The sequence below is a fragment of the Delphinus delphis genome, chromosome 15 (assembly GCF_949987515.2).
Source record: "Delphinus delphis chromosome 15, mDelDel1.2, whole genome shotgun sequence".
Taxonomy (NCBI): Eukaryota; Metazoa; Chordata; class Mammalia; order Artiodactyla; family Delphinidae; genus Delphinus; species Delphinus delphis.
This window is the reverse complement of record NC_082697.1, coordinates 63,942,010-63,968,840: the sequence shown is the minus strand read 5'-3', so window position 1 is coordinate 63,968,840 and position 26,831 is coordinate 63,942,010. Positions and strand designations below refer to the sequence as shown.

The window sequence follows — 26,831 nt, the reverse complement described above, 5'->3', positions numbered from 1 at the left end:
CTTATATGCCTTGTGTTCCCATTTGTAAGTTATATATGTTCAGTTCCCTTGACTGTAAGCTACCTGAGGACATGAACCTTGTCTGATTCGTCTCTCTTTCCCCAGCGTCCAGCACAGGCCTGAAACAGGGCAGGTTCTAGCAGCCACATGCCTCTTCCTCTTTGGGGCCTCATGCCCCAAAGTGGTCCACAGAAACTGCTCTAAACACGTGTGCTGCATTCCAGAATGAGGGCTTTTCTGTACCGTCCCTTATGCTGGCGACACCTTTCCTACACATTTGCCTGGTCAATTCCTGTCTGTTTTTGCAAGAATCAGCTCAGTGTCAGTTCAACTGGCAAGGGATAGAGTATAAATGAGTGTTAAACTAAACTGATCTGTATTGATAAGTTCAACTTTCCTTCTGTGTGTATGGCTAAAAACAGATATCTTACACCATTTCACATTCCCCTGGGTTCAAAGGACGGCAATGACCTATTATCAATTCCAAGTCACCAGACAAGTGTCCCAATGCACCAACACTAACACATCAGTATTTGAAGTGGTTAAAATAATACAGAGAGATGTAGGTTCAAGTTCTGGTTCCACCACTTATGAGCTGTGTGGCCTTGGGCAGGTCATTTCATCTATTTGAAGCTCAATTTCCTCTTCTTTAAAACTGAGGATGGGGGCTTCCCTGGTGGTGCAGTGGTTGAGAGTCCGCCTGCCGATGCAGGGGACACGGGTTCGTGCCCCGGTCTGGGAAGATCCCACATGCCACGGAGCGGCTAGGCCCATGAGCCATGGCCACTGAGCCTGCGCGTCCGGAGCCTGTGCCCGCAACGGGAGAGGCCACAACAGTGAGAGGCCCGCATACCGCAAAAAAAACCCAAAAAACAACAACAAAAAACCTGAGGATGATAACAATACTTACACTTTATGGGGCGGCTATGAGGATTAAATGAAATAAGAGGGCATTAACTGTTGCTTGCAACTGAACAATCCTGGCTGATACAGAAACCGGTATCAGAAGTGGGATAATGACTGGTGGGCAGGGGAGAGCAACAGGGATCACTCTAGGTTGAGTAGCTTAGCCCACAGAAGGCTGAAATGCTAGCTATCATTATCGTTGTTATTATTATTACTTCTCTAGGACTGAAGTCTGCGTTCTGCTGGGGGTGGAATACAACAAGGATCTCCATCTCCCAGAACATCAGGGTTAGGTCAGTTCAGATTTCAGCCCTGGGGTGAGACTTAGCTCAGAGGACAGCTGACTGTCCCTGAGCACCTTGGCAGCCTGCCAGGTTCACTAGCCTGTTCGTATTGGAACCAGGTCAAGATGCAACACAGAAGAGAAGCCACACACTCCTCCACGGAAAAAGAAATGCTGTAGCCACCCTTGCAAACCTCAAGCAGACACAGATTCTTGGCTCAAGAGAGATTCTGGAGGATCAGGACATGCTGCACCCAGGGTATTCTTTTTTTTTTTTTTGCGGTACGCGGGCCTCTCACTGCTGTGGCCTCTCCCGTTGCGGAGCACAGGCTCCGGATGCGCAGGCTCAGCGGCCATGGCTCACGGACCCAGCCGCTCCGCGGCATGTGGGATCTTCCCGGACCGGGGCACGAACCCGTGTCCCCTGCATTGGCAGGCGGACTCTCAACCACTGCACCACCGGGGAAGACCGGATTCAGCTTTTTCAACTGGTATCACTGAGTTGTATGGACCCATTTCAATGGGGGTAACTTAAGCCCCGCTTTTATTTGACTGTCCGTGAATTCATGCATCCTGCTCATTGGGTAACGCCTATCCATTTACAGGCACTCCTGATGTGTTTACTAGGGGTAATGCCTTAGTCCCACTCCCTTTTGTTCTTATAGTGACAGTGTTTCTTAAGAAAAAAAGCTTAAGAAATGTCACCTGGGACTATTCCAAAGACCTGTTCACACATGGCTATGCTGGAAAGGTACTGGTACAAATTCACTGATCATTGATAAATTATCTGCAGTGCGAGGTCCTCGAATATTTGAACGGTTTGGATTATTAAAGAGGACTGTATTGTAAATTGTAAAACAGGATGTAGGTATGCTGCATGAGGGGGGGAGTCATGTCTATTTTGTTCCCGTCACTCTGTCCCCGCTCATCCATTCAGCAGATATTTATGTTAGACCTACTGTGTGTCAGGCACTGTTCTAGATGCTGGAGACACAGCGATGATTGACTGAGACCATGTCTCTGTGAGAACTTAGCCCTGCTCCCGGGGCATCCCCTGTATGTCCTGGATTAGCTTCCCCCCTGTGTATCGGGAACGGTACTAGTTATGTTCTATACTTGCAAGAGTCAAGAACATAGTCACCCTGATGATCTGCTGTGTTCTGAGGTTCAGATGAGGAACTCCAGCTGAGAAAGGCTTGGCTGGCACAATGTCTGGCACATAATAGTCGCTTAATATACACAGGGACAAAGGTTGAATGAAATCCCTGAGGCTGTGCGAGGTCCCTGAAATGGAATTGCCAAACGTACATAGAATCCCTTTTACACCAAGGCAGATACCTGGGCAGGTCCAACTGAGATGAGTCCAACTGAGTGATAGCCAGATGTGCCACTGTCCTGCAGGGACATCACTCTGCGTTGGGTGACCGGGTTTGAAGCTTGCCTATCTGCTTCCTTGCTGTGTGATCTTGTAAGTTACTTTACCCCTCCGAGCCTCCGTTTCCTTGTCTGAGTTGGGCAAAGACTTCATGAGATCACATATGTGAAAGGCTCAGCCCAGTGCCTGGCACACAGTAAGTGCTTGATTATCCCAGAGCTCTTGTTGCCTGTTCCCTCTGAGGGAGAGGAAGGATGACTGGCTAGCTGGCTTCCCCAGGCACACCAGTTACAGTCATCAGGGCTTTCCCCAGGGGGATCTGTGGCCCTTGGGGCATGGACAGCGCCCAGGAGCTCAAGAACAGCCCGGAGATGGAAGCAACCTAAGTGTCCATCATCGGATGAATGGATAAAGAAGATGTGGCACATATATACAATGGAATATTACTCAGCCATAAAAAGAAACGAAATTGAGCTATTTGTAATGAGGTGGATGGACCTAGAGTCTGTCATACAGAGTGAAGTAAGTCAGAAAGAGAAAGACAAATACCGTATGCTAACACATATATATGGAATTTAAGAAAAAAAATGTCATGAAGAACCTAGGGGTAAGACAGGAATAAAGACACAGACCTACTAGAGAATGGACTTGAGGATATGGGGAGGGGGAAGGGTAAACTGTGACAAAGCGAGAGAGAGGCATGGACATATATACACTACCAAACGTAAGGTAGATAGCTAGTGGGAAGCAGCCGCATAGCACAGGGAGATCAGCTCGGTGCTTTGTGACCGCCTGGAGGGGTGGGATAGGGAGGGTGGGAGGGAGGGAGACGCCGCAAGAGGGAAGAGATATGGGAACATATGTATATATATAACTGATTCATTTTGTTATAAAGCAGAAACTAACACACCATTGTAAAGCAATTATACTCCAATAAAGATGTAAAAAAAAAAAATAATAATAATTAAAAAAAAAAAGAACAAAGCCAAGACCAAACTCTCTGTGGTTGGTTCCCTTGCTGGCTCCCAAACAGCTGAGGTTGGCAGAAAAAGGAAATCCAGATACAGAAGCCGAAATCCCTCTCTTCCTACTTTATCTTTTTACTGTTTCTTCCTTTTCTTACATAGCTGAAACACATATGTTAAAAAGCCAATAATACTCAGACGAATTGAAAACGGGTGTTCAGAAAAACCCTTGTATATGAATATTCATAGCAGCACTAGTCACAGTAGGCAAAAAGAGGAAACTACCCAAACATCTACTGACAGACGACTAGATAAAGTAAATGTGGTCTATCCATGCAATGGAATATTACTCAGCCATAAAATGTGACGATACTGACACACGCTTCAACATGGGTGGGGCTCGTGAACACGATGCTCAGTGAAAGAAGCCAAACAAAAAAGACCATATATTGTACGATTCCACTTATGTGCAATGTCCAGAAGAGGTAAATCTATGGAGACAGAAAGCAGATCGGTGATTGCCAGGGGCTGGGAAGTGGGGGAAACGGAGAGTGACTACTTAGTGGGCACAGGGTTTCCTTTGGGGATGATTAAAGTGTTTGGAACTAGACAGTGATGGTGGATGCACAGCGTTGTGAACGTGCTAAACGCCACTAACGGTAAATTTTACGATATACGTATTTCACCACAATAAAAAAATACCCGTGGAAGCCCCAAATTTCAAACTGAAAAAAAGTCATTATAACATAGCTACAATAAGAATCATGCTTGGGGGCTTCCCTGGTGGCGCAGTGGTTGGAAGTCTGCCTGCCGGTGCAGGGGACGCAGGTTCGTGCCCCTGTCCGGGAGGGTCCCGCACGCCGCGGAGCGGCTGGGTCCGTGAGCCATGGCCGCTGAGCCTGCGCGTCCGGAGCCTGTGCTCCGCAATGGGAGAGGCCACAGCAGTGAGAGGCCCGCGTACCGCAAAAAAAAAAAAAAAAGAAAAAGAAAAAGAAAAAGAATCATGCTTGGTATTTCGTATTTTGTATGCACTATTCACTTGATCCTTGAACCACTCCAGAAGGTAGGCAGCAGTAGCTGTATTTTACAATGGAGCAAACTGGGCTTCTCAAAGCTTGGATAACGCATCTAAAAATGGTGATGATGGTGATGATAATGATATTGATGATGATAATGATATTGATGATGATGACTACTAAAGATATAAATCATGTGTTCCAGGCACCTGCCATATATTGACTCATTTTGCCTTCTCAACGACCGCTGTGATGGGTGCTGTTATCATCACCCATTTTGCAATGAAGGAGTACAGAGAGGTTAAATTACTCGTGCCAGGTTAGACAGTCCACATATAACAGTAACAGGGATTTGCACCTGGCCACCTGACCTCAAGGGCTTCACCAAAGAGGCCTGGAGGATACATGGTGTGGTCATGGAAACTGGAGGGAAAGTGCTGCTATGTCTGCCTCCCAGCCCCCTCTTGTGGAGACAGGGACAGCTGAGATACCTGCCTTATGACATCAGGGAATTACATGTGATATCGGACCCTCTCCCGGCTGCAAGGGAGCCAGCATGTGGCCGGACAGGTGTGACGTGTCACCATCCCTTGGCCTGCTGGGCCCCCAGATGGGGCTCCTCTCTATCTGTGCCGGCACCTCCAGTTAAGGGGAGAAGTGGCTGAGCCAACTTTAGGATTTACGAGAACCCACCATGGCTCATCGCTCTTCTGAAATTGACTCTCTGGCTCTTTGGAATGTTTTCCATTTTAATGATGGAGAGATCTGAAAATGCCTCTGGTGGAAAGAAATAAGTAAAGACAAAAACCTTTCCACTGGTCTTCAATCTAGGAAAAAACGGAGATGCTTTTAATAATCATGGAAGTAAAAACCATGCAATAAAGGATCAGCGAGTCTTCCACCACTTGGGAATAAATGGCAACCGGCACTGCAGCCCCAGTGGTGTTACATGGGATGGCCATGGATCCATTTGCTCCCTGATTTCTCACTTCAGTAAGGACTTAGTGAGCTCCTACTATGTGCCAGGCACTGCCCCCGGCACCGGAGACACAACCTAAGTGAAACAGATGTTGTTTCTGCACTTGAAAAACTGTCAACCTAGTGGGTTTACCCTCTTGTCACCCTCTTGTCATCATTTATTGATTGAGCACTTTCTCTGTGCCAGGCAAGCACTTCACATTTCACAGCTTCATCCCCACGGCGAAGGCTGAGGTAGGTGACTGATGGTTCCCATTTGACAGATGAGAAAACCAGGGTATGGTAAAGGATGAGCAACTTGTCCAAGGTTTCATGACCAGTAAATGGGATAGGCTGGCTTCAGACTCTGCTGACTCTGCAAGTGTACACTCGGATCCCTTTGCTACACTTCCCATGGCCTAAGTCCTGGAAAACTTCTGCCAAACAGAGATGAGAAAGAAGGTTTCTGGGTCCGGCTCCAGGTTACAGTGTCCCTACAGGAAACCCAGGGGCCTGGGGACTAAGAAACCGGAGTGGGGCAGAAAGGCCCAACAAAGAGACAAAAATAACTGTACCGAAACAACAGGGGGGACTGGCCTGATGGAAAATAATTACCTGAGCTATAATGTATATATCCACTAGCAGAAAATATTAGCTATTGTATTTCCCCTCTTCCAGCAGCCTGGTATAGCTCTCTACTTTTTTTCCTTCCTTTTCTTTTCCCACTGCCAAGCAATTGATTAAGAACTAAAGCAATCTCATCATGGTGCTTTCCAATAAAAAACTTTTCACAGGTAACGTGATGCTTTTAGGATAAACTGGGGCTTCTTAACATGGCCCTCAGGGTCCCACAGCATCTGGGTCAGCCTACCTCTTCAGCCTCATTCTATTGGCTTATCCCCTTACCATACCCTGTCCACCTAACACTCTCAACTTGCTGCATGGGCCATGTTCCCTCATGCCTCAGGGCCTTTGCACACACAGCCCTCTCGGCCTGGAATACTTGGCCCCTATTTTTTTTTTTTCACCCGATTAGTTCTTTCTCTACTTTTCTCAGTTTAAGGACACTTTTCCAGGGAAGCTTTCTCTGATTACCTAGAAGAGAAAAGGTTATATACATGTTGGTTTCTTATAATATATGTATGTGAACTTCTGTCCTAACAATGTCATAAGGATATAATTATTTAATGCTAATCTATGAAGACAGGAATGTTAACTACCCTATTGGTGGCTGTAACTGCAGATCCTAGCAAATGTCTGGCACATTGTATGTTCCCGCTAAGCATGTGCTGACTAGTCAGTCAACAGACTGACTATATGAATGGATCAATCAATCAACAGTGAGGAACTTATATGTATGTGTATACCTGAATCACTTTACTGTACACCTGAAACTAACACAACACTGTAAATCAACTATACTTCAATAAAAATAAATAGTGAGGAACTAAAGCTGATATTTCATTAGAGTGTACTTTGCGGTCATCACCTTGGTTAAAAATTCATCTCTCTCTTGTCAAATCAACATTGCAACCTGTGGCAGACTCATGGGACAAATTACAGACAGGGAGCCCAGACACATCCAGGCAGAAAGATGGTGGGGAACCAGACACACAAAATCAACCAGATTTACAGAAAGCACTACAGGAACACGCGTCCAGTCACTCTGGGAAATCTTTGAGAATTAGCTGGCTTCAGGGCATTAGTCAGCAACCTGCCTGATGAGCCAAGGAAAGACAAACGAGTCTTGTGCTTTGAGGGGAAGCGGGAAGCTGGGGTACGTCCTGAAATCAATGAGTCTCAGGATTCAATGTCATTAACCTTTTTGATTCAGATTGAGGTAGGTAGCGCAGGGTGATTTAAGTGCAAAGGGGCACCAGCTATTTCTGACAGGCTTATGCAGAGAAAGCTGAGTGGTAAGAACATCCAGTTTGCTCTGGTTGACACATACTATGAAGGGCTGGATAGGCCTACAGTCCTGTAGGCCCCTCTGTGAACACATGACCAGGGCCAGGCAACACTGACGGGTGAGCTGGATTTCATGTGCTTCTTTCTAGCTCAAGTTCAGTATGGGTAAGCCATGCAGGTTGGGGAAAAATAAAGTAAAAGAAGACTGTTGTTTTATGTCAAGTTCAGCCACCCACGGCTGGGTGGGGGTCCAGGCCAGGCTCCAGAGGACGTTGACCAGAAGACCCTGGGAATCTCCGCCACCCTTTCTCTATCCAGGGTCCTGAAAGTTGAAGCAAGGAGTCCATCAACCTTGGCACCTTGGGTGACAGACTCATCTGAGATAACGCAGGAAAGGCCTGCCTGGGAAGATGGGTGGGTGGATAGGGAACTAAATCTGCAAAGGCCGAGACAGGTGTGTTCTGGGCAAGGCCATTATCTGAATGTGGGAGATCTGGCAGAATGGTCTAGTGCAGGGGTCTGTGAACTATGGCCCAACACATGTTTTCATATATGAAGTTTTCCTGGAACACTGCCATGCCCATTTGTTTACATCCTGTCTATGGCTACCTTATTGCTGTAGTGGTAGAACTGTGTCATTGTGACAGAGACCATACAGCTTGCAAAACCTAACCTAAAAATAATAAATATTTTATTTACTATCCGGCCCTTAATAAAAACGTTTGCTGACCCCTGCCATTATGCTGTTCCTCTTCTTTTGGTCATTCATACATTTTTCTCACAACTTTTTGGCATATCCACCTTATCAAAGCGCCTTCCTGGCCCACCCTCCCTTCTCTTTCCAATGCTGTAATTTTCCTCAGACATATTTCCACTCTGCACATTACCCATTCTCTTATCTATTGTCTCTTTCTCTCATCGGCACCGGGTGGGGTGGTGGGCACACCATGAATATGCTTTATTTATTGTTGTATCCCAGCCCCCAGAAAAGTGCCTGGCATACATAGTAGACACTCAATAAATACTTGTTGAATACTCGAAGAACCACTCACCCCTTGTATTTTGCTTTATTAATATTTTCTTATTTAGATCAACTATTTTTTAAAAAGAAAACTTCAACTATAGAAAGCTGGAGCATGCTAGTTTTTCCTTACACGTGTTAATATAGATAAATATTGCCATTTTCAAAAACTCAACTGCGTACTCCTTTAAATCATCTGGCTTACTGCGGCTAAGACTTGGGAAGCCCCGGCTTGTGGTTAAGGACAAGTGGGTTGAAGCCTGAGCTCCACCTCTCAGTAGATGAGTGACCTTGGGTGAGTCCTCACGTCCCTTGTCTCTCAAATGGGAGTGATGAGGTCCTGCCTCACCGGTAGCTGAGGGATGAAGTGAGACCACAGGCACTGGCACAGCACCCTGCGCACGCTTGGGGCTGGATGAACAGAGGCGGGGACACTGGGGGAGCGGGCATCTCCTGGCAGATCAATTCACGACAAGCCGCACCTCGGCTCTGCAGCCGTCGCTCTCAGTGAAGCCCATCTCGGACACTGCCCTCTGCTGCACCGCATCCCCGCAGAGCAGTTTGGATTAATGGGACCATTTAGCTGTAGGTGTTCAGAGAAGGCATTGTTTAAAGTAACTTGTTAGAAACTTCCCCAGGGCGGCAAAGTTTTAAACAAAGATTGACTCTGTAATAAAAAACTGCTTGGCCTTAAACCACATTCCAGCATCTCAAAGAGCACATTTATGCACAGAAAGGAGTGGCAACGTTTGTGCCCCTGGCTGGGTTTGCCAAGTAATGTTGACTGATGAACACAATCAAATTGCACCCAGGACACTCCTTCTCTTGGGGGAGGAAAGGACACAGGAGACAGCCGGCGGCTCTCGGGGACACAGTTTCCATCCCTCCTCCATGAGGGAACAAAACACTGATGTGGGATTCCACTCGGGCCCTACCCTGGGAAGGCTGGCCAGCACCACCAAACGGCCTCCTCTTTCCCACTCTCCACTTTCCGACTAAGCAGTGTTATGGGCACTGGGCCAGGGCTGGAATCCGGGTTAGGTATCCAATCTGGCCTCAGTGGGGCTGTTTCTCTTCAGATGGACAAGAGTGTGTGGGAGGAGGCTTGCGACTCTGCTCTCTGCCTTGGCATCTACTCCGTGACTGTTTCCCAGGCTGGGACCCACCCAGATGTCAGAGCTGACATCTGACACATTCAGAAACTGCCTGGGAGCCTTATAGTGGCCAACAGGTTGGTCAGGGACAGATCGTTTGAGCCTGGTGATGGGGTGGGGGAAGTGAGGTTGAAGAGGAGGTCTAAGGTAGAACTTTGGAGAGATTGCAGCTGCGATGACTCAAGAGTGTTGCTTCAGCCCATTGCAGTCGAGCAGGCTGATCAACACCAAGGCTCTTTTCAAACAGCCTTGCAGCAGGGAGGGGCAATGGGGGCCGGGCTGCCCAACTACAGACTGACCACAAAAAAGGCCAGACCAGGGCTTCCCTGGTGGCGCAGTGGTTCAGAATCTGCCTGCCAATGCAGGGGACACGGGTTCGAGCCCTGGTCTGGGAAGATCCCACATGCCGCGGAGCAACTGGGCCCGTGAGCCACAACTACTGAGCCTGCGCGTCTGAAGCCTGTGCTCTGCAACAACAGAGGCCGCGATAGTGAGAGGTCTGCGCACCGCGATGAAGAGTGTCCCCCGCTTGCCACAACTAGAGAAAGCCCATGCACAGAAACGAAGACCCGACACAGCCATAAATAAATAAATAAATACATTAAAAAAAAAAAACAAAAATAAAAAACAAGCTTTTAACAAAACAAAACAAAAAAAGGCCAGACCATGATTTTGGTGCAGAATGAATAACTGTCCAGGATTTCTAGCTATCATAAGAAGAACAATAAGAGACCCATTTTCTCGGAACTTGTAATAAATGCCCAACTCTGCACTGGGCCCTGTATTTTACTATCTCTCATTTTTATAATGACCCTAGGAGGAAAGTGTGGTGGGGAGAGGGCTCCGGCCTTGCTTCGCATATCAGGCCCTCCTCTGCCCATCTCCTTAGGTTTACCCGAAGGGAGAGGAACTGATGGTATGATTACTCAGGGCCGGAGAGATTGCTTGGGCATGGTTACTAGTGGGCTGGGTTACTGTTTGGTGAAAGCCCCTACCTGGATTCCACTACTTTTTCTCATATTTCTTGCCTCAAACCTAGGCTGCATCTGAACGCTTGGGGCCTGAATCAGTCATGCTTTCTTCTTCTGCCTCTTCCTTTCATGGAACCAGGTGGTCTCCCTGGCGGACCCGGCCATCTCTGTCTCCTCAGTGCCATTACCATGGCTGAGCATCCTGGGCCCAACGTTTAGACGGTGCGAGAGATGAACACGAGGACGCACGTGGGTGCCAGGCCTGAGCCTTTGTGCCCACGCCTGGTTGCATATCAGACAGCTTGCAGAGCTGGACCTCAGGCAGACCTTGGATTCCCACCTGGCCGTTGGTAACACTATCATCTCCCTCTTACAGGTGAGAAAATCGAGACTCAGGAAGGTTGGATTCACCTGTCTTGAGATCACGCAGGTGGAAGGGGCTGGAGAGAGGATTCAAATCCAGGTCAGGATGACACTGCGTGCTCACTCACGTGCCCTCGTGGAGCGAGTGATGGCGCAGAACACGCCAGCATCGTTTCGATTCTGCAATGGAACAACTGTGCACGTTTGGAGGGATGGCAGCCATTCGTTCTTAATTACGCTGCTTGAGGCTAAGGTTTAAACGAGTGAGAATTCCTTCAGCTCTGCAGTTTGGCAGTTTGGGGAGGGGTCTGGACGGTCTGAGATAAAAAGGGACAGGATTATAAAGGAATTTGAAAGCTAGGCGTTCCCAGCTAATGCAGAACAGCTGGTTCCTCCGTCCACGCTTACAGCAAACACAACTGGTAAAGCCCGATCTTCCATCAGCCAGAGGGAGACAGCCCACAAGTGTGGAAATGGGACCACACGAGCCATGGTGGTCACGTGGTGCGGTTTGCGCTGTTGTGACTGGCTTTTTCCCCTGGGGTCCACCTCCGGCCAGCCTCACAGTGGGGCAGCTGCGCAAAGCCGAAAGAGGTTGCATTTGCGAGTCACCTGCACCCGCCTTCAAACCCAGGCTGGGCCACTGCCAAGCTGTGTGACCTTAGGCAAGTCACTCAAACCCACTGAGCCTCAGTGCCCTTCTCCGTGCCAGCCCCCTGGGGATGCTGTGGGGACCAAAACAGAAAATGACGGCGGAATGCTGGTGGCTCTGGATTCAGGTTCTGATGTGCACTGCTCCTCTCTTGGTTATTGGACATCTTTGCCACCCGGATTCTCTTCCAGATGAAGAGAACGAGGGTTTAGATGGGGAAGGAATGAGCAGGAGAGCTTTGGTCCACAACAGCTCAGTGGGTGCAATACGACCTACTGGTGAAGAACTCAGGTTATCTTTCCTTTTTCCCCCGGAAGCATGAGTGAATCTTGGTTCTGACCCCCACCAGTTGTGAGGCACAGGGCAAATTCCTTAACTTCTCTCGGCCTCGGTTTCTTCATCTGTAAAATGGGATGCAGACGTAGCCTCTACCTTCTGGGGTTTCTGTGACTTTAGGTAACACATGGAAATCTTCTGGCTCAGGATGCCACATACGGTAAATACAGCCATCCTTCAGTATAGGCAGGGGACTGGTTCCAGGACCCACTGCGCACCTACCAAAATCCGAGGACGCTCAGTCTCTTACAGTCGGCCCTCCATAACTGCGGGTTCCACAACCAAACCACCTGGCTGTGGACCTGTGGATACAGGGGCCGACTAGACTCATGAAATGCTAGCGAATATTATCAACCACTGCAGCCTGGCAGATCGTGAAGGGCTTCCCCGGGCAACTATTCTGAGAGGCCACTAGTGACCATTCTCCGTGCTGGGCAATGATTCAAAGTGGCAGCAAGTGGGAGGAAGGAAATGAATGATGATGATGATGAAACGCACAGAGTTTCCATCTATCCACCCAACAACTGGACCTTAACCCTGTCCATTGGGCCCATGTGCATCTAAATCTCTGCTATCATCAATAAAAAGGGGTAGAAACTCCCCTCCTTTATCCCACTTGACCTTTTAAGACATGCTGTTCCTCTACAATGCCCTTGAGGATAATCTCCATCTGCAGTTACATGTGAGGGGGAGGCAGGGGAAGAATAACAGGCTCTGCAGTGCTGATCGCCCACATTGTGGGCCACCTGGGCTCACACTCAAATTCCCAGGGTGCACTTGGATGTGCTTAGAGCATCCCAGAGTGCACAGCATCCCTGCTCTTTGCCACTGGTGGACAAGCCACATCATTGAAACTTTCCCGAGACGCAAACATGCTCAATGCACTGGACAGGAAGATGCCTAGGGCTGGAAATGTCCCATCAATGGACACGTAGAGAGCTTCTGCCAAGAGGAAGAACTATGAGATCTGAGGAGGGAGGAGTTAGGAAGAAAATACCTTACAAAATTCATGGCATGGTCAGTCTGGGATGTGGTGAGACCATCAAACTGGCAGAGCATAGAGATCACATTTGTTTCTGAGCTGGTAGCATCCACTCTCTCGTTTGCTAACAGCAGTGCAGTTCTCTCTAGTGGAAGTATTCCTGCCCCACGACAAGGTCCACAAGGGCAGGAGTTTTTAAAATCATCTTCTTTACTACTCCATCTCGAGCATCAAGGACTGTGCCGCTTAGTATGTTATTTGTTTACATTTAAATTAAAATCAAATCACACTGAAGATTTGGTTCCTTGGTCCCACAAAGCACATTTCAAGCTCTCAGTAGCCACATGTGGCTGGTGGCTACTGCACTTGGACATCAGCACAGTAAGTTCTACTGGACAGCGCAGGTCTAGAGCACTGCCTGGCAACCAGTAGGGTCTCAATAAGCGTGCGATGGATGAAGGAAGGAAGGAATGTCTGAAGTGCTCTGCCCTGCTGGCCAAAGCCAGGACACATGACTCAAGATAAAACCATCCACCTCCTTTCCCCAGGACTGAACTTTTCCCAGTAATGAAAGAAGAGAAAACAAAAATAGCAAACATACAATATGGCTGGGAAGTATTTAAGCCAAATGGCGGTATCCCTTGGGTAAAAAACGTCATGTCATTCTTGCCTTGTGTCCTGCCACCTTCTGTACCGATTATGTGAACTCCCTACATCCTCCCAGGAATGTCCTTCCTTACCTATTTTAGCCAACACAGTGTTCTACCTTGACTTTCTGAGGAGTCTCGGTGCTTTTCATCTGTGTCCCATGAGAACTCCAGCCTCCCTCTGTCCAGGGGATGCTCTGGGTCGGTCCTCACCTCCAGAAAGGCTGAAGAGCTGTCCAACCGAAAGTACAGCCCAGGAGACCCAGAAGAGCCAGCAAGGGGAAAGCAAACTGAGTTTCTGCAAAGGCAGGAGTGCGACCCGTCAGGCTGGAAAATAACAGGGCTGAGGAAATGATTATTTTGCTACTCGATGCAAACAGAACTGTTAACGGCATAATTACTGGCATGTTTTTCCAGTTCCCTCGCGACCAACAGCCTGAGTGGACACACCCTTTCCGACTCACACATTATCTGGGCGGAGCTTTCCTTGGATGGTGTCCACGTGGGTTTTGGGGTCTCAGGAAAGAGGATGCGCATCTCTGATCACCCAAAGAATAAAAGTGGCTGGATGCTGAGAAAGCAGCCAACAAGAGAGCTGGTCGCATCCAGAGATCTGGTGTCGGGCTCCCAAATATGACCTCCCACGAAGTAGTGAGGTTAACATATTTTCCACCCTAGCACTCACCTTGCTATTTATTACTGTAATTAAGGGATGAATGTCTATGTCTCCCCCAGACCAATGATCTGCAACTCTCTCTGTGTATTCCAATCCCCTGGGGAGCTTTAAAAAAGAGATAGATTCTTGCTTCCCGTAAGGAATTTATATTCAACTGGTCTGGGTTGGAGTCCTAATATTTTAAAGAACCTGATACTTGAAAGATGTTTTAGAGGAAATTTCTGGGAATCACACAGAACTCTGATTTTCCCTCATTGAGAACCATGTCACGGGATGCCATGCTCCCCGTGGCAGGGACCCTGTCTGTCCTGCTGTCTGCTGTCCCCCAGGGTCCGGAGGTTGGTAGGTGCTCGGGAAATGATTATTGAATGAAGGAACTGGAGAACGTCAGCTCCATTCCCACACAGAGCTGAGAGGATGGGTTCCTTGAAAGAGCTGCCTTCAGAGGGGGCTCCCAGCAATGCCCACTCCAGATGCTGCTGGAGACCCAGGACAGCACCGTCCCCTCCCGCAGAGCAGCTGCGGGCAGGCCCAGCAAGGGGCGGAGGGAGGCTGTACCGGGTTTAAGGGTGTTTCCCCTCCCCAAATTCATATCCACTTGGAACTTCAGAAAGTGACCTTATTTGGAAATAGGATTTTTGTAGATGTAATTAGTTAAGATGACTAGGGTGGGCCCTAACTCCAATGACTGGTGTCCTTATAAAAAGGTCATGAGAAGAGAGACATACAGGAAAGAAGGCCAAATGAAGATGGGGGTAGAGATTGAAGTGACGCATCTACCAGGCAAGGAACACCAAGGGCTGACGGTGACCACCAGCAACTAGGAAGAGGCAAGAAATGTTTCCCCTTACAGCCAGTAGAGGAAACGCGGGCCTGCAGAAACCTTGATTTCAGACTTTGAGCCTCCAGAACTGTGAGAGAATAAATTTCTGTTGTTTTAAGATACCCAGTTAGTGGTCATTTCGTACAGCAGCCTGAGGAACCCACGACACAGGCTAAGGGCACGGAGAGCAGAGGCAGGTGGGCAGAAGGAGGAGTCAGAGGGCTCCTGTGTTTCTCCAAACTCACCTTGCTCCACCCCCCGCCTCCATCACTCTGCTCCACCTACTTCTCTTCTCTTTAGTTCCTGGACGCGCTGGGCTCTTCCCTGCCTCAGGGCCCTTGCATGTGCTGTTCCCCTTCACCTGGTACCTCCACTCCCTCTTTTGCACAGTGGGCCCCATTTCAGGAGTTGGCTTAAACAGCACTCTTTAAAAGCATCTCATCTTCCCTGACCATGCTCCTTAAAGTAGGACCCCCTTCTTATTCCCCATCACGGCACCCCAACATGACTTTACTGAAGTCATCACCATTTCTCCCATAGATTGTAAACCCCCTCAGTGAATGAGCGAGTCCGTTCCTCTGCTGCACCTCCCAGTCCCTAGCACAGTGTCTGGCACTCAGCCTGGCTCAACACCCAGTCGGTAAGTGAACTGCACACTTGCTTGAGTAAATAAATGATTATATCCTGCAAGCTGCTCCCAGAGAGGGTAGTGGCCGCTGCTTTTCCGAACGGCCCTGGAGAAGCTCTAGCCTGTTTTCAGAGTCTGGCTCAGACTATGTCCTCTTGGGGAACTCTGAAGGCCCAGGTGTGAAGCAATGAGGGTCTGAATTGGGCCGAGATAGAAGAATCATAGGTGGAAACACACATGAGAAAGATATCAGGGTTAGAATGAGAATATGCAGGCCCCCGTGGAGTGGTGAGATGGAAGGCACACAGGTTTCCAGCTGCTGGTGAACCGGTGGTCTTATTCAGAAGGATGGGGAATGAGAAGGGGGACTGATGTGGGCTGGGAAGAAGTTCTAGAATAATCATTTGAGGGCTATGATCCTGTGGGGAGACAACTGCCTGTAGCTAACCTCATGGGTCTACTGAGAGTTGTACCAGCTACTCAAAGCTTCCAAGGGTTCCAGGGCCCTTGTTTTGGGAGTTTATGTTCCTTAAAAAGAATAAGAAATAAACCAGTCACAAAAAGACAAATACTGTCTGATTCCATTTCCATGAGGTACCTAAAGCAGTCAAATCCACAGAAACAGAAAAGAGAATGCTGGTTGCCAGGGCCTGGGGGAGGGGCGATGGGGGTTTTGCTTAATGGGTGTGGAGTTTCAGTTTTGCAAGATGAAGAGTTCTGGAGCTTGGTTGCATAACCATGTAAATGTACTTAACCACTGAACTGTACACTTGAAAATGGTAAATTTTATGTTACGCATGTTTTATCACCAAAAGAACAAAGAGGGGTCTCGAGCCACTTTCTTTCTCAGTCCTTAGCTGTCCCCTCCTGCCTCACACTCAGTCCTCTTCTGAAACTCTGGCCTCAGGCCCCCGGGCGTCCTGGGTCCTCTGCACCAGCCCTGCTCTACGGGTCTCCTGAGAATGGGGCTGTGCCGTGCAGATGGGGGGGCCTGAGCGCCACACAGGAGGCGGCCTGACTCTGTGCCTCAAAGGCTGAGCTGCTGCTTGGATTCAGGAAGCTCACGATGGCTTACAGGACTCAGGCCTCTGCCGGAGGTGCAGGGAGGAGGGGGCTCCCTGAATGTGGTTCTAGGTCAGCAGCTGCAGCCCTCATCCTTCCTCACTGGCCTCCCCTTTCCCGCTCCGTCCCCTCCACACTCTTGTCTCACAGTAGCCAAAGTGATCCCTCCACATTGTAAATAAGGTTACTTCACGCTGAAACCACACAGCTCATGGGCTAAGGATTCAACCACCGGACAGGTGATCAAAAGTCCCTGCAGGAACTGGCTGGACCATCCTCCCTGGTAGTAAGGCAACCCCTGGCTCGCTGTGTTTCAGCCACGTCAGCCTTCTTTTAGCTCCTCAGGCATGCCAGCATCCCCCCTCCCACCAGGCCTTTGCCCATGCCATCCCCTTTCCTGAACACTACCCCAGGATCATCCTGCACACTTCCGCTAGCTAAGCCCAACCCATCTCGCACACCTCAGTTCACGTGCTGCGTCCTCAGGGAGGCCACCCCAGGCTCCCTGGTCCGGGTGAGCTTGCTTGCTAAGTGCTCTTATATCCCTCCTTCCTTTCAGAATACTTGCCTCACTTTGTGACCACGTGTTCACTCGTGTGATCATTCTGGTTAATGTCTGTCTTCTCCCATCAATAACAATGGCTGCCACACAGACAGTACTTACCAAGTACTTACTAAGCACATTACACACGTTAACTCATTTCATCCTCTGACAACCGTATGGGGGTGGTACTGTTATTGTACCCATTTTACAGATGACGTAACTGAGGCCCAGAGATATTAAGCGATTTTTCTCAAGTTCAATTTCACACAGCTAGTAAACAGAAGAGCTGGGATTCAAGCTCAGTTGGTCTGGCTTAAGTCTGCACCCTTGACCACTAGGATGAGGGCAGGGACTGACCATGTTCTTCTTTCCCGTTGAACACCTGGTACCCAGCACAGTGTCTGGCACATAGTAGGTGCTCAATAATTATCTGTTGCATGACTGAGTGAAGTCAGAGGAGCCCTGTCTCCTGATCTCATCTGCGAGACCATTTTCAGCTGGCCTCACAGGCAGGCCTGAGCTCTTTCCTCCCCAGGACACCCCCAGGCTGCCTTCAGAAGGGGCTTGGATGGTGAAAGAAGAAGGAAGGGAAAAAGGGAAGCTTAGAGCTCTGACCCTAAGCCTCCATCTTTCCATCTTCAACCTCAAATCTGCCTCAGCCAACCGGAATCACTGGGAGCTTTTCTGCTAGAACTAGGCAGAGGTGGGCCAGGCTGAATGGGAAAGGTCACCAGGCTTCTGTGGACGGCGGTGCATCAGATCAGCACCCCTACCCCGACCCCAGCATCATCAGGGATCAGTCAACGAAAGTCCCTAAGTACCAGTGCTGTGCAGAGTCCCACGTGATGGACCTGCATCTTCTTCAACCTGATGAGGTCTTCACCTCGGGACATACGGCACAATCCAGGCTGGCCAAAAGACACGGCTTTCGGGGAGCTCTTAAGAATCCCGGCTCTACCGCCTGATGAGTGGGCAAACAAATCGTGGTATAGCCACACGATGGAATAGTATTCAGCCATAAAAAGGATGAAACACTGGCACATACTACAAGGTGGGTAAACCATGAAAATATTATCCTAAGGGAAAGAAGCCAGGCACAAACATCACACGCTGTACGATTTCATTGATATGAAATATACAGAGTAGGCAAACCCAGAGAGGCAGACTGGAGATTGACAGGGGCTCATGGGGGGAGGTGAATGGGGCGGGATGGAGCTTCCTCTTGGGGTGATGAAATTGTTTTGGAACTAGATGGAGGTTCTAGGGTGCACAGCATGGTGCATGTACTAAAAGCCACTGGATTGAGCACTTTAAAATGCTTAATTTAATGTTAAGTGAATTTTGCCTCAATTTAAAAAAAAGATCACTGGCTGGAACCTTGTGGTCAAGTTCCTTAACATCTTTGTGCCTCAGTTTCTTCATCTGAAAAATGGGATCCCCAAAGTATGTATGTACTTCATGGAACTGCTGTCAGGACCATGGATAGCACTTAGAATCACGCCGGGGATGCACTAAGTGCTGTGGTTGCATTTGCTGTTAACAACAGGATTTCCGTGACCCACTCGAGAACCACTGAACTGACTAGAGGAATGAAAAGCAGGGGATCGACTGTGCACAGATGCCTGAGTCCTCTGCCCAGATCCCAGGGCGACCAGGCTCTGTGCCGAATATTATCAAGGGCTTAACTTTCCTGCAAGGTTCACTAGAAGTTCTGTTTGAATACTAACCTCTTTAAACGTTTTTACACACTGGAAGTCATGTTTTAAGGGATGAGGATTAAGACACACACGTGTTAAAGGTCCCAGCAGAGGGCCTGGCACACAGTAGGTACACAGGAAACAGCTGCTGGATCTGGGCTCTAGTCTTGCTTGATCAGTGCCATGGAGACCCTGGTCTTGGGGACGCTGCAAAGAAGCCAGGACACCTGCTTCCTGTCTGTACGAGCTGGCCTTTCCTGCTGAGGAGCCGCAGAAAACCTCCTAGGTTCCTGCTCTGGGTCCCTGGTGGTATGTCAAGAGAGAGGTCTGGGTCTAGGTCAAGTGTAGCTTAAATATCCACATGGTAGGTCCCGCTAGGTTAGACCTTGTTGCTGTGGATCCCCAAGAGGCAGAATTAGTAGATCCTGGGTTTAGCTTGAAAAACTGAAATACTGTTTTCCCCTACCACATGCTCGCACACACCTACACACATGCATGCATGCACCCACGCACGCACACATACACCACAGACATAATATGAGCCCCAGAGGGGCCGTGGACACACTCGGCCTTTACATCTGATTTGCTCTGGGACACAGAGCCCAGTGACAGACTGTGTGGGGTCTGTTGCTACTGGCCCAAACCACGCAGACCAACGGCGCAATGCTTTAGGGTTTCATCCCTTCCTGTGGCCCATCTAACCGAAGAATGCTAGCGCAGTGTCCAGCCTTACTCAGTACATAGAACATATTAAATAAAACCATCATGTCCTTTGAGGATTCCAGACCTAGTAGGGTCTCAGTGCTTGAAAGCATCCATTTTCATTCACACGCTGGATACGTAAACATCTCCAACCAGAGCCTACGTGGGCCAGGCGGTCACATCAACGGCGAAGGAGGAAGACCCGGATTCTTTAAACACACTTCGCTTGCATATTCCAAACATGAGAACAGTCTTCCCATTCATAGATGAGTTGGTTCTATCCTGCTTCTCTTGAAACATTTTAGCCTTCAAGTCTAACTCTGATTTTCCCACTTTTGAAAGAGATGTGGGTTCAAGAAATATTTTCCTGGTCTTCTCACGAGTGAAGGGAAAAAGGAAAGCAACTCAGTTGACGGTGAAGTCCAGACCATGGGGTCCACGCTACTCCACCACTATAATAATAACAGCCTGCATTTAACGAGCACTTTCTGTGTCAGGCACTGTGTTCAGCCCTTGACATGCAACACGTCCTCTAATCCTCCTAACTGTCCTATGAAGTAGGTACTGATACTGTGCCCCCTTTCAGGTGCTGACGCTGAGATGCAGAAGGCTGAAGCTGATTGTACCAATTCACACGGCCGGTCGGTGGTGGAAGATTCTGCAGCCAGGCTGTCTGTGTCCAGGGTCTCATCGAGGCTACTGGCCAGTGAAGACCAATGAGTCTGGCCAGCAGTCAGAACTAGGCAGCAGATCGGGCAGGCGATGTCAAGTCACAAACAGCTCAGAACAGCCACGACAGGTGGCCTCTGCCCTTGGATATCCATCCCCCCAGGTTTTCAGAGCCTCGTAGAAGCTACTGACTTGGGCACTCACGCCCCTTCGAGAAGGCTCCTAAGTTTGCTCATCCTTCCTGGGAGGGGAGAAGTCATGGTTTTGGAAGCTACAGATGGAGTGGCAGATGGGAAGTGAAAGCTTATCAGAGTTGCCCAGGATAAAACCATTCATCTGCAAAATTCGTATGTTTCTGTGTGGGGCGATTTTACAAAAACAACAGCAAGAGGAAGCAGCAGTGCCTGATGCGTGAAGTGCCTCTGGCCACGAGGCTGGCAACGTGAGTGGCCAGAAGAGCTTGGGGTGGGGCGCATGGGAATGAGGGCCGTGGGGGGCAGAGGAGACACAGACTGACAGAGATGTCGAGACAACTGAAACATTAAAGCTAAAAAAATGACGACTCCCTTCTCTGAACCCCCAAATGGGTGGGGTGCACGGTCTGAGAAAGGATTTCTGGATCTTTCTTGGAGGTTATGAGGTGCAGCCTTGGAGACAGCATGGGAATTAACAGTTGACATTTACTGAGCTTTCTAAGTGCCCAAACTCTGCTCGGTTCTATTGTTATAACCTGATTTCACAAAGATTGAATTTACTTGCCAAGGGTCACCCGTTCGTAAGGTGGCAGAACTCAGAGTCAAACCTTAAGCCATCAGATGGAAGCCTGAGCACTCATCCTCCTGCCTACGAAAGGCTAGAAATCCTGACATCCTGGCCGAGGTGACCTGGCTAAGTGGCCGCTGTTACAGCTTCAACTTGCAAATCAACAGAGGGCCTCTGGGGGGCAGCACTGAGACCTGATGAGATTCTTTCGGGAAGGGCCATGGGCTGGCCCACCTGCCCTTGAGATCTCTGGCCAAGTGTCACCACCTGACCGAGGCTGAGATGAACTCTGAGGCCTCCACAGGAGGTCCGGAGGTGGGAGAGTGAGACCCTAGACCCCTGATGGGAGTGCCTGCCACGCTAGCAGCTGCACTCAGCATGCTGGGATATTTCTGAATGCGGTCCTTATTTGGAAGGTGGAGGGAGAATGTTCTAACTCACCCATGCCTTGTGCTTCTCTACACTCACCTCTCCTCACCGTTTTGTTTATTATACTCCAGCCGTGTTTAAATTTCTCAACAGCAACTAGTTCATCTCTGACCCGAGTCCAGGCTGTTCAGACGGTTCTCAGTTGGAGGCGATTTTGCTCCTCTGGGAACAACATCTGGAGATGTCTGTGCTTGTCACAAGTGATTGGGGGCGGGGCCCACTGCTGGCATCTAGTGGGTAGAGGCCAGGGGTACTGCCAAACGCCAGCAGTGAGCAGGGCAGCCCCCAGGACACAGAATGATCCAGCCTGATGTCACTCGTGTCTAGGTTGGGAAATCCTCGTCTAGAAGGATCTTCCTGTTTTCCATTTGTCTGCCGATCCCTTCTTATCCTTCAGGTCTCAGCTCAGAACTGCTGTCATTCTGACCCCCTGGTTATGCCCCTCCTCCACTCACACCATCTTCCTTTCTTTACAGTCTGTTCACACCTACTGTGATGTGCCACTTGCATGATTATCTAATTCTATCCTCCCAGCTAGGATCCATGCTCCACTGAATGCCCAAGGAGTGCTTGTAGTACTCAACATAGTAGTTGCTTAATAAATGTTTGTGGAATGAATGTTTGAATGAATGAATAAGTAAGTAAAAGTCTGCCAGAGATACTTCATAATCACCCCCTTGGATTCCTGCCACCCTATGAATAAAAGAAAACTGGTATCTTTCTAATCCCCATCATTTTCCTCAGGTTCAAAGAGTGCCAGGAGTATCCTACGTAAACTAACCAAGGATTGTGCTTTCCCCTGATCTCCTCCAAGGTCCAGATTCTCCCAGCAGATGATGGGATGCCACCAAGCCCAGGACTGAAAGGGGCACAGGAAAGGAGACAGAAGCCATTGCTAGTTTTAAAGAGAGGTCTTCCCTCCATACCTGTATCTTATATGCATCTTGATTCAAAACCCAAACTCCTGGGAATATGTGATCTCCACATTTGACGGCATTAAGAATGACTGTTAATATTTTGGGTGTGATAATCAAATTGATGTTAAATTCCAAGAGAGACTTTACCTTTTAGATATGTTTTGAAGTATTTGCAGATACAATTATATGACGTCTTGGAAATGCTTCACCAAGGGCTGGTGGAAGAGGGTGAAAGTCTGTACTTGTATAGATACAAGGTGAATGGATTACAGTTGAAACTGGGTGCCGTGGGGGTCACTATACTAGTCTCATATTCTTGTGCATGTTTGAAAGTTGCCCGGATAAAGGAATATTAAACAACAAGGACAAGAACTTTTATCTAGCTCTTCTGGGAATGCTATACCCAGTGCCAGGAGAGGAAGGAAGGCCCTCTCGCCTTCACCCTGTTCACCTCTCCTTTTCAGCCTTGTCAAAAATCAAGATGGGGGCTTCCCTGGTGGCACAGTGGTTAAGAGTCCACCTGCCAATGCAGGGGACACGGGTTCGTGCCCCGGTCCAGGAAGATCCCACATGCTGTGGAGCGGTTAGGCCCGTGAGCCATGGCCGCTGAGCCTGCGCGTCCGGAGCCTGTGCTCCGCGACAGGAGAGGCCACAACAGTGAGAGGCCCGCGTACCGCAAAAAAAAAAAAAAAAAAATCAAGATGGAAGACACAAGTCAAGCAAAGAGCTGCCTTCTTGATCGGAAATATAGTTCATTTTCTTGCCTTTTTACCCCTCTACAGATCTCCAGGGGTTTTCTTTGCTTACGTCTCTTTTAAAGAGTAGACCAACGTTCGTGCAAAGGGACAGGCCTTCCTGGTGGCATCTGAGTTTCTCTCTGCCTAGGGGCTGCTGGCTGTTCCGCCAGCTGCCCACAATTGTGGCCAAGCAGCCTGCAGGTTCAGTGGGAGGGCTTCAAGAGAAGCTAGAAATCTGGAGTTTCAGTTGCAATCTCCCGGTTTTAAAATGTGGGCAATCAACTCATGTGTTAAAATCTGAGAGGAGCCAGGTGAACACACCACGGGCCTCCAACAGCCCGGAGACGCCTGTCTGTGATTCTGCCCGAGCCGTCACAGCACTCCTCCTCCTTCCATTTTGTCCCTTTCAGATTAACACGTAAGTCAGACCTTGACCCTCTTCTGCCCCAAACATGCCAGCGATTCCCATCTTTCTTTGAGTAATGGCCAAATTCGAGAACCTCCATGATCTCACCTCAATTTTCTCTCTGGCTTCTGTCTCTTACCACTTTCCCCTCACTTACTCTGTTCCAGCCACCCTGAGCCCTGTTGTTCCTGGAACACACCAGGCATCCACAGGGCTCGGCACCAGCTCCGCCCTCCTCCTGGACCACTCTCCCTGTCTGGGTGGCTCAGTCGGCGTCTTCCATTCTTCTTGGGAAGGACGTTCCTGGCCACTCTCATCTTGCTGCTCTCTGCCTTATTTTTCTGATGTACCATTTTACTTATTTTATGTGCTGTCTGTCTCCCCCACTGCAAAGGTTTTGGCCTTTGCAGTGTGTTCTCAAACAGAGCTGGAAAAACCATGTACTTAAGAAATCTCTGTTGAACGAGTGGATGAATGAGCGAATGCTCACATGATTCTCAGGCTCAGGGTGGACCCTGTGCAGAGAGATCTCATGGAGACAGTGCATAAGCGTCTCACAGAGGCACAAAGGCTTCTCCAGACAGGAGGCAGGCTGCTTCTGCCTCTGGCTTCCCAGCTGTGACAGGGGAAGCAGGACTCCAGAGCAGGCTGGCCTGGGGCCGGGCCGCCTTACCTGATGGGGTAGTCAGCCGCGCTGAGGTTGATGAAGAAGTCCCAGGGCCAGTCGGTCATCTCCAGGAGGTCCCGCATGCTCTGCAGGTATGTGGACAGCAGGCTGGCTCCCCCCCAGATGGTGGCCATCCTCCAGGGGGTGACGCGGACGTTGCCGTACTGCCTGGCGAACTGGAGCACTTGGCGATGCAGGTAATTAGAGCGCTTTTCCCAGGAGAGAAAGGGTGACATTCAGCAGCGCAGAAAACACCAAGACCTGTCCCTTGCCCCCTCTCTGTCCCTTCCCTTCTGGTTGATAGGGCTTTTGAACTTTGCCAAGTAACTGATTCAGGCCTAGGGTGTCTTTCTGCATTGCTATTTGAACTTCATTATTTTTAAAATATTACTTTAGCTATCTGAAATGCAGATTCCCTGGCCCTGCCTCTAAGCCACCGGTTCACTAGGTGTAGGCGGGTGCCTGGGAGTCTGCATTTTTCTACAAGATGGATACATATGGTCTGAGGTTAACAAGCTAAGAAATATAGCTGCATCTAGACCTGATGAGTATTTCAAGAGGTAGAATTTCTCCATTACCCTCTCGCAGGCCTGCAAGAAGCAAGCTTTTTGCATAGGCATCCCCTTTGCCTTTCTTGACCAAAGACATAGTCATGTCACGTCAGCAGACCGACAGAAACCTCTGGAACAAGATGCTCAGGGGTTAGCAAGCTGGCTGCAGGTTTTTTGTAAAGTTTTATTGAAACACAGTCACACACGTCCATTTACGTATGTTTTTTATGGCTGCTTTCATGCTACAATGACAGAGCTGAGTAGCTGCGACACAGCGTGTGGCCCACAAAGCCTGAAGTACTTGCTCTCTGACCACTGACAGAAACAGTGTGCCCACCCCCTGGGTTAGCTATCTTCACAGAGCGACAGGCACTGCATCGGGCAGTGGGACAGTGAGGAAAAGAGGTACGAATGACAGTGTTTATGGAGAAAGTCTAAAGTCACAGCTGGGAACTTTGAAACCAACACACACACACACACACACACACACACACACACACACACACACACACACGGCACTTCAAGACCAAATGCTCTGGGGGGAAGCAGGGAGGTCAGCTTGGAGAGAGGCAGACAGACCTGCAGAGAAAGGGCGGTCCTCACCTTGTCCACGTGGATGTAGTAGAAGTGGTCTCTGTGGTAGATGGCCTTGAACATGCGCTGCAGCTGCCGAGAGGCGCGGCCGTGGACCACCAGGACAAAGGCGATTCTGACCCGGTTGGCCAGCATATACTCCACTGAATCCTCATCCCACTGAATGTTCTTGTTGGCTTTGCCTGGGAAAACCCGAGAAACCACAGAGGTGGGGTGAGCTCGGTCGTCCTCGGGGGGCGTTTCTCTGATGCTTCTCCCCGGAAACTATTTGAGGGGCAAAGTAGTCATATTGGGCCCTGAAACCTGATTCAACTTAATCAAGCAAGTCCTGGACCCTTACGCTGTCCTGCTACAACAGGAGTAGGAACCCTGAGGACCTGAAGATATGGTTTCCATCCCCAGGAAGCTGAAAAGAACGGACGGAGACATGTGTACACATATTAAACTACTGAACAAGGCAGGAGGAGATGAGAGATGTAAGAGGTGTATTTCTGAATCACAGAGGAAGGAGCAGTTAATTTCAAGTTGGGAAACGCAAGATACACATGCTGTTTTTGCCTGTCCAGAATACGCTCTCCCTTCTCCTCCTAAGAGCATCCATTTTAAAAAAATTGTAGAAGAACAGATAACATGAGATCTACCCTCTTAACACATTTTTAAGTGGACAGGATAGTACTGTGGACTATAAGCACAATGTTGTACAGCAGATCCCTAGAAGTTATCCATCTTGCATAATGGGAAATTCATCATCTGATATTTGGGGGGGCATCATCCCCCTCCTCAATTCTCAGTCTGTGTGGAAGGAGAGGGCCTCTCTCCATTGTCGATTTCAGGGGTGGTCACAGGGATGAAGCTTGGTTAATCAGGACACCGCCTCTCTCTGGCCACAGCAGGTATGGTTCAGCCCTAACCAAGCTGTTCAGCTAAGAAGACAGAATTCTGGACTTTCGTTGGAACTACTAGATGAGAGACGTTTGCAATCCATGAAACTGGCAGATGCTCAGAGCCCTCTGGTCCCCACGTGGAGAGGAAAGCCAACACGGAGGGAAGCACTGCTGAGCGATGGAGGGGGTCTAGGTCCTCATGAACCCACCTGGTCCCCTGGATCAGCCCGGGTGGAGATCAGCCGCGGTCAGAGCTTCTTTTTCTTTGAAAGCCCAGAACCTATACCAGAGGCTCCTGGATAAATGATTCCAGACATCTTTTCTCCTGGAAGCAGCCTCAAAGACACCTTTTCTCCTTTTCTTCCCTTGCAAATGCTCCAGGGGCAAGGTTTCAGGGAGGAACACAGCTTACTGGTTCAGTTCATTACAGGCCCAACTAGAAATATCCTGGTTTTCCTGAGCCGAATTTCCTTTGGGTCTAACCTGATTTCTTGTGGGTTCTAGGTTTGTGGGACTCAGAACCTTGTCAGGGTAGCAGCTGCAGGTG

At 49.1% G+C, this 26,831-nt stretch overlaps 1 protein-coding gene across 1 annotated transcript in view; it reads right to left on the bottom strand.

Moving 5' to 3' along the window:
* Positions 1 to 26,831, bottom strand: part of XYLT1 (xylosyltransferase 1) — a 323,319-nt gene that overhangs the window by 70,683 nt on the left and 225,805 nt on the right. Inside the window, exons 5-6 of the mRNA XM_060031007.1 lie at positions 25,410 to 25,582; positions 24,262 to 24,464 (exon numbers count right to left, since the gene is read on the bottom strand). Coding sequence (XP_059886990.1) covers positions 24,262 to 24,464; positions 25,410 to 25,582 — 376 coding nt within the window. The remainder of the gene's footprint in view (positions 1 to 24,261; positions 24,465 to 25,409; positions 25,583 to 26,831) is intronic.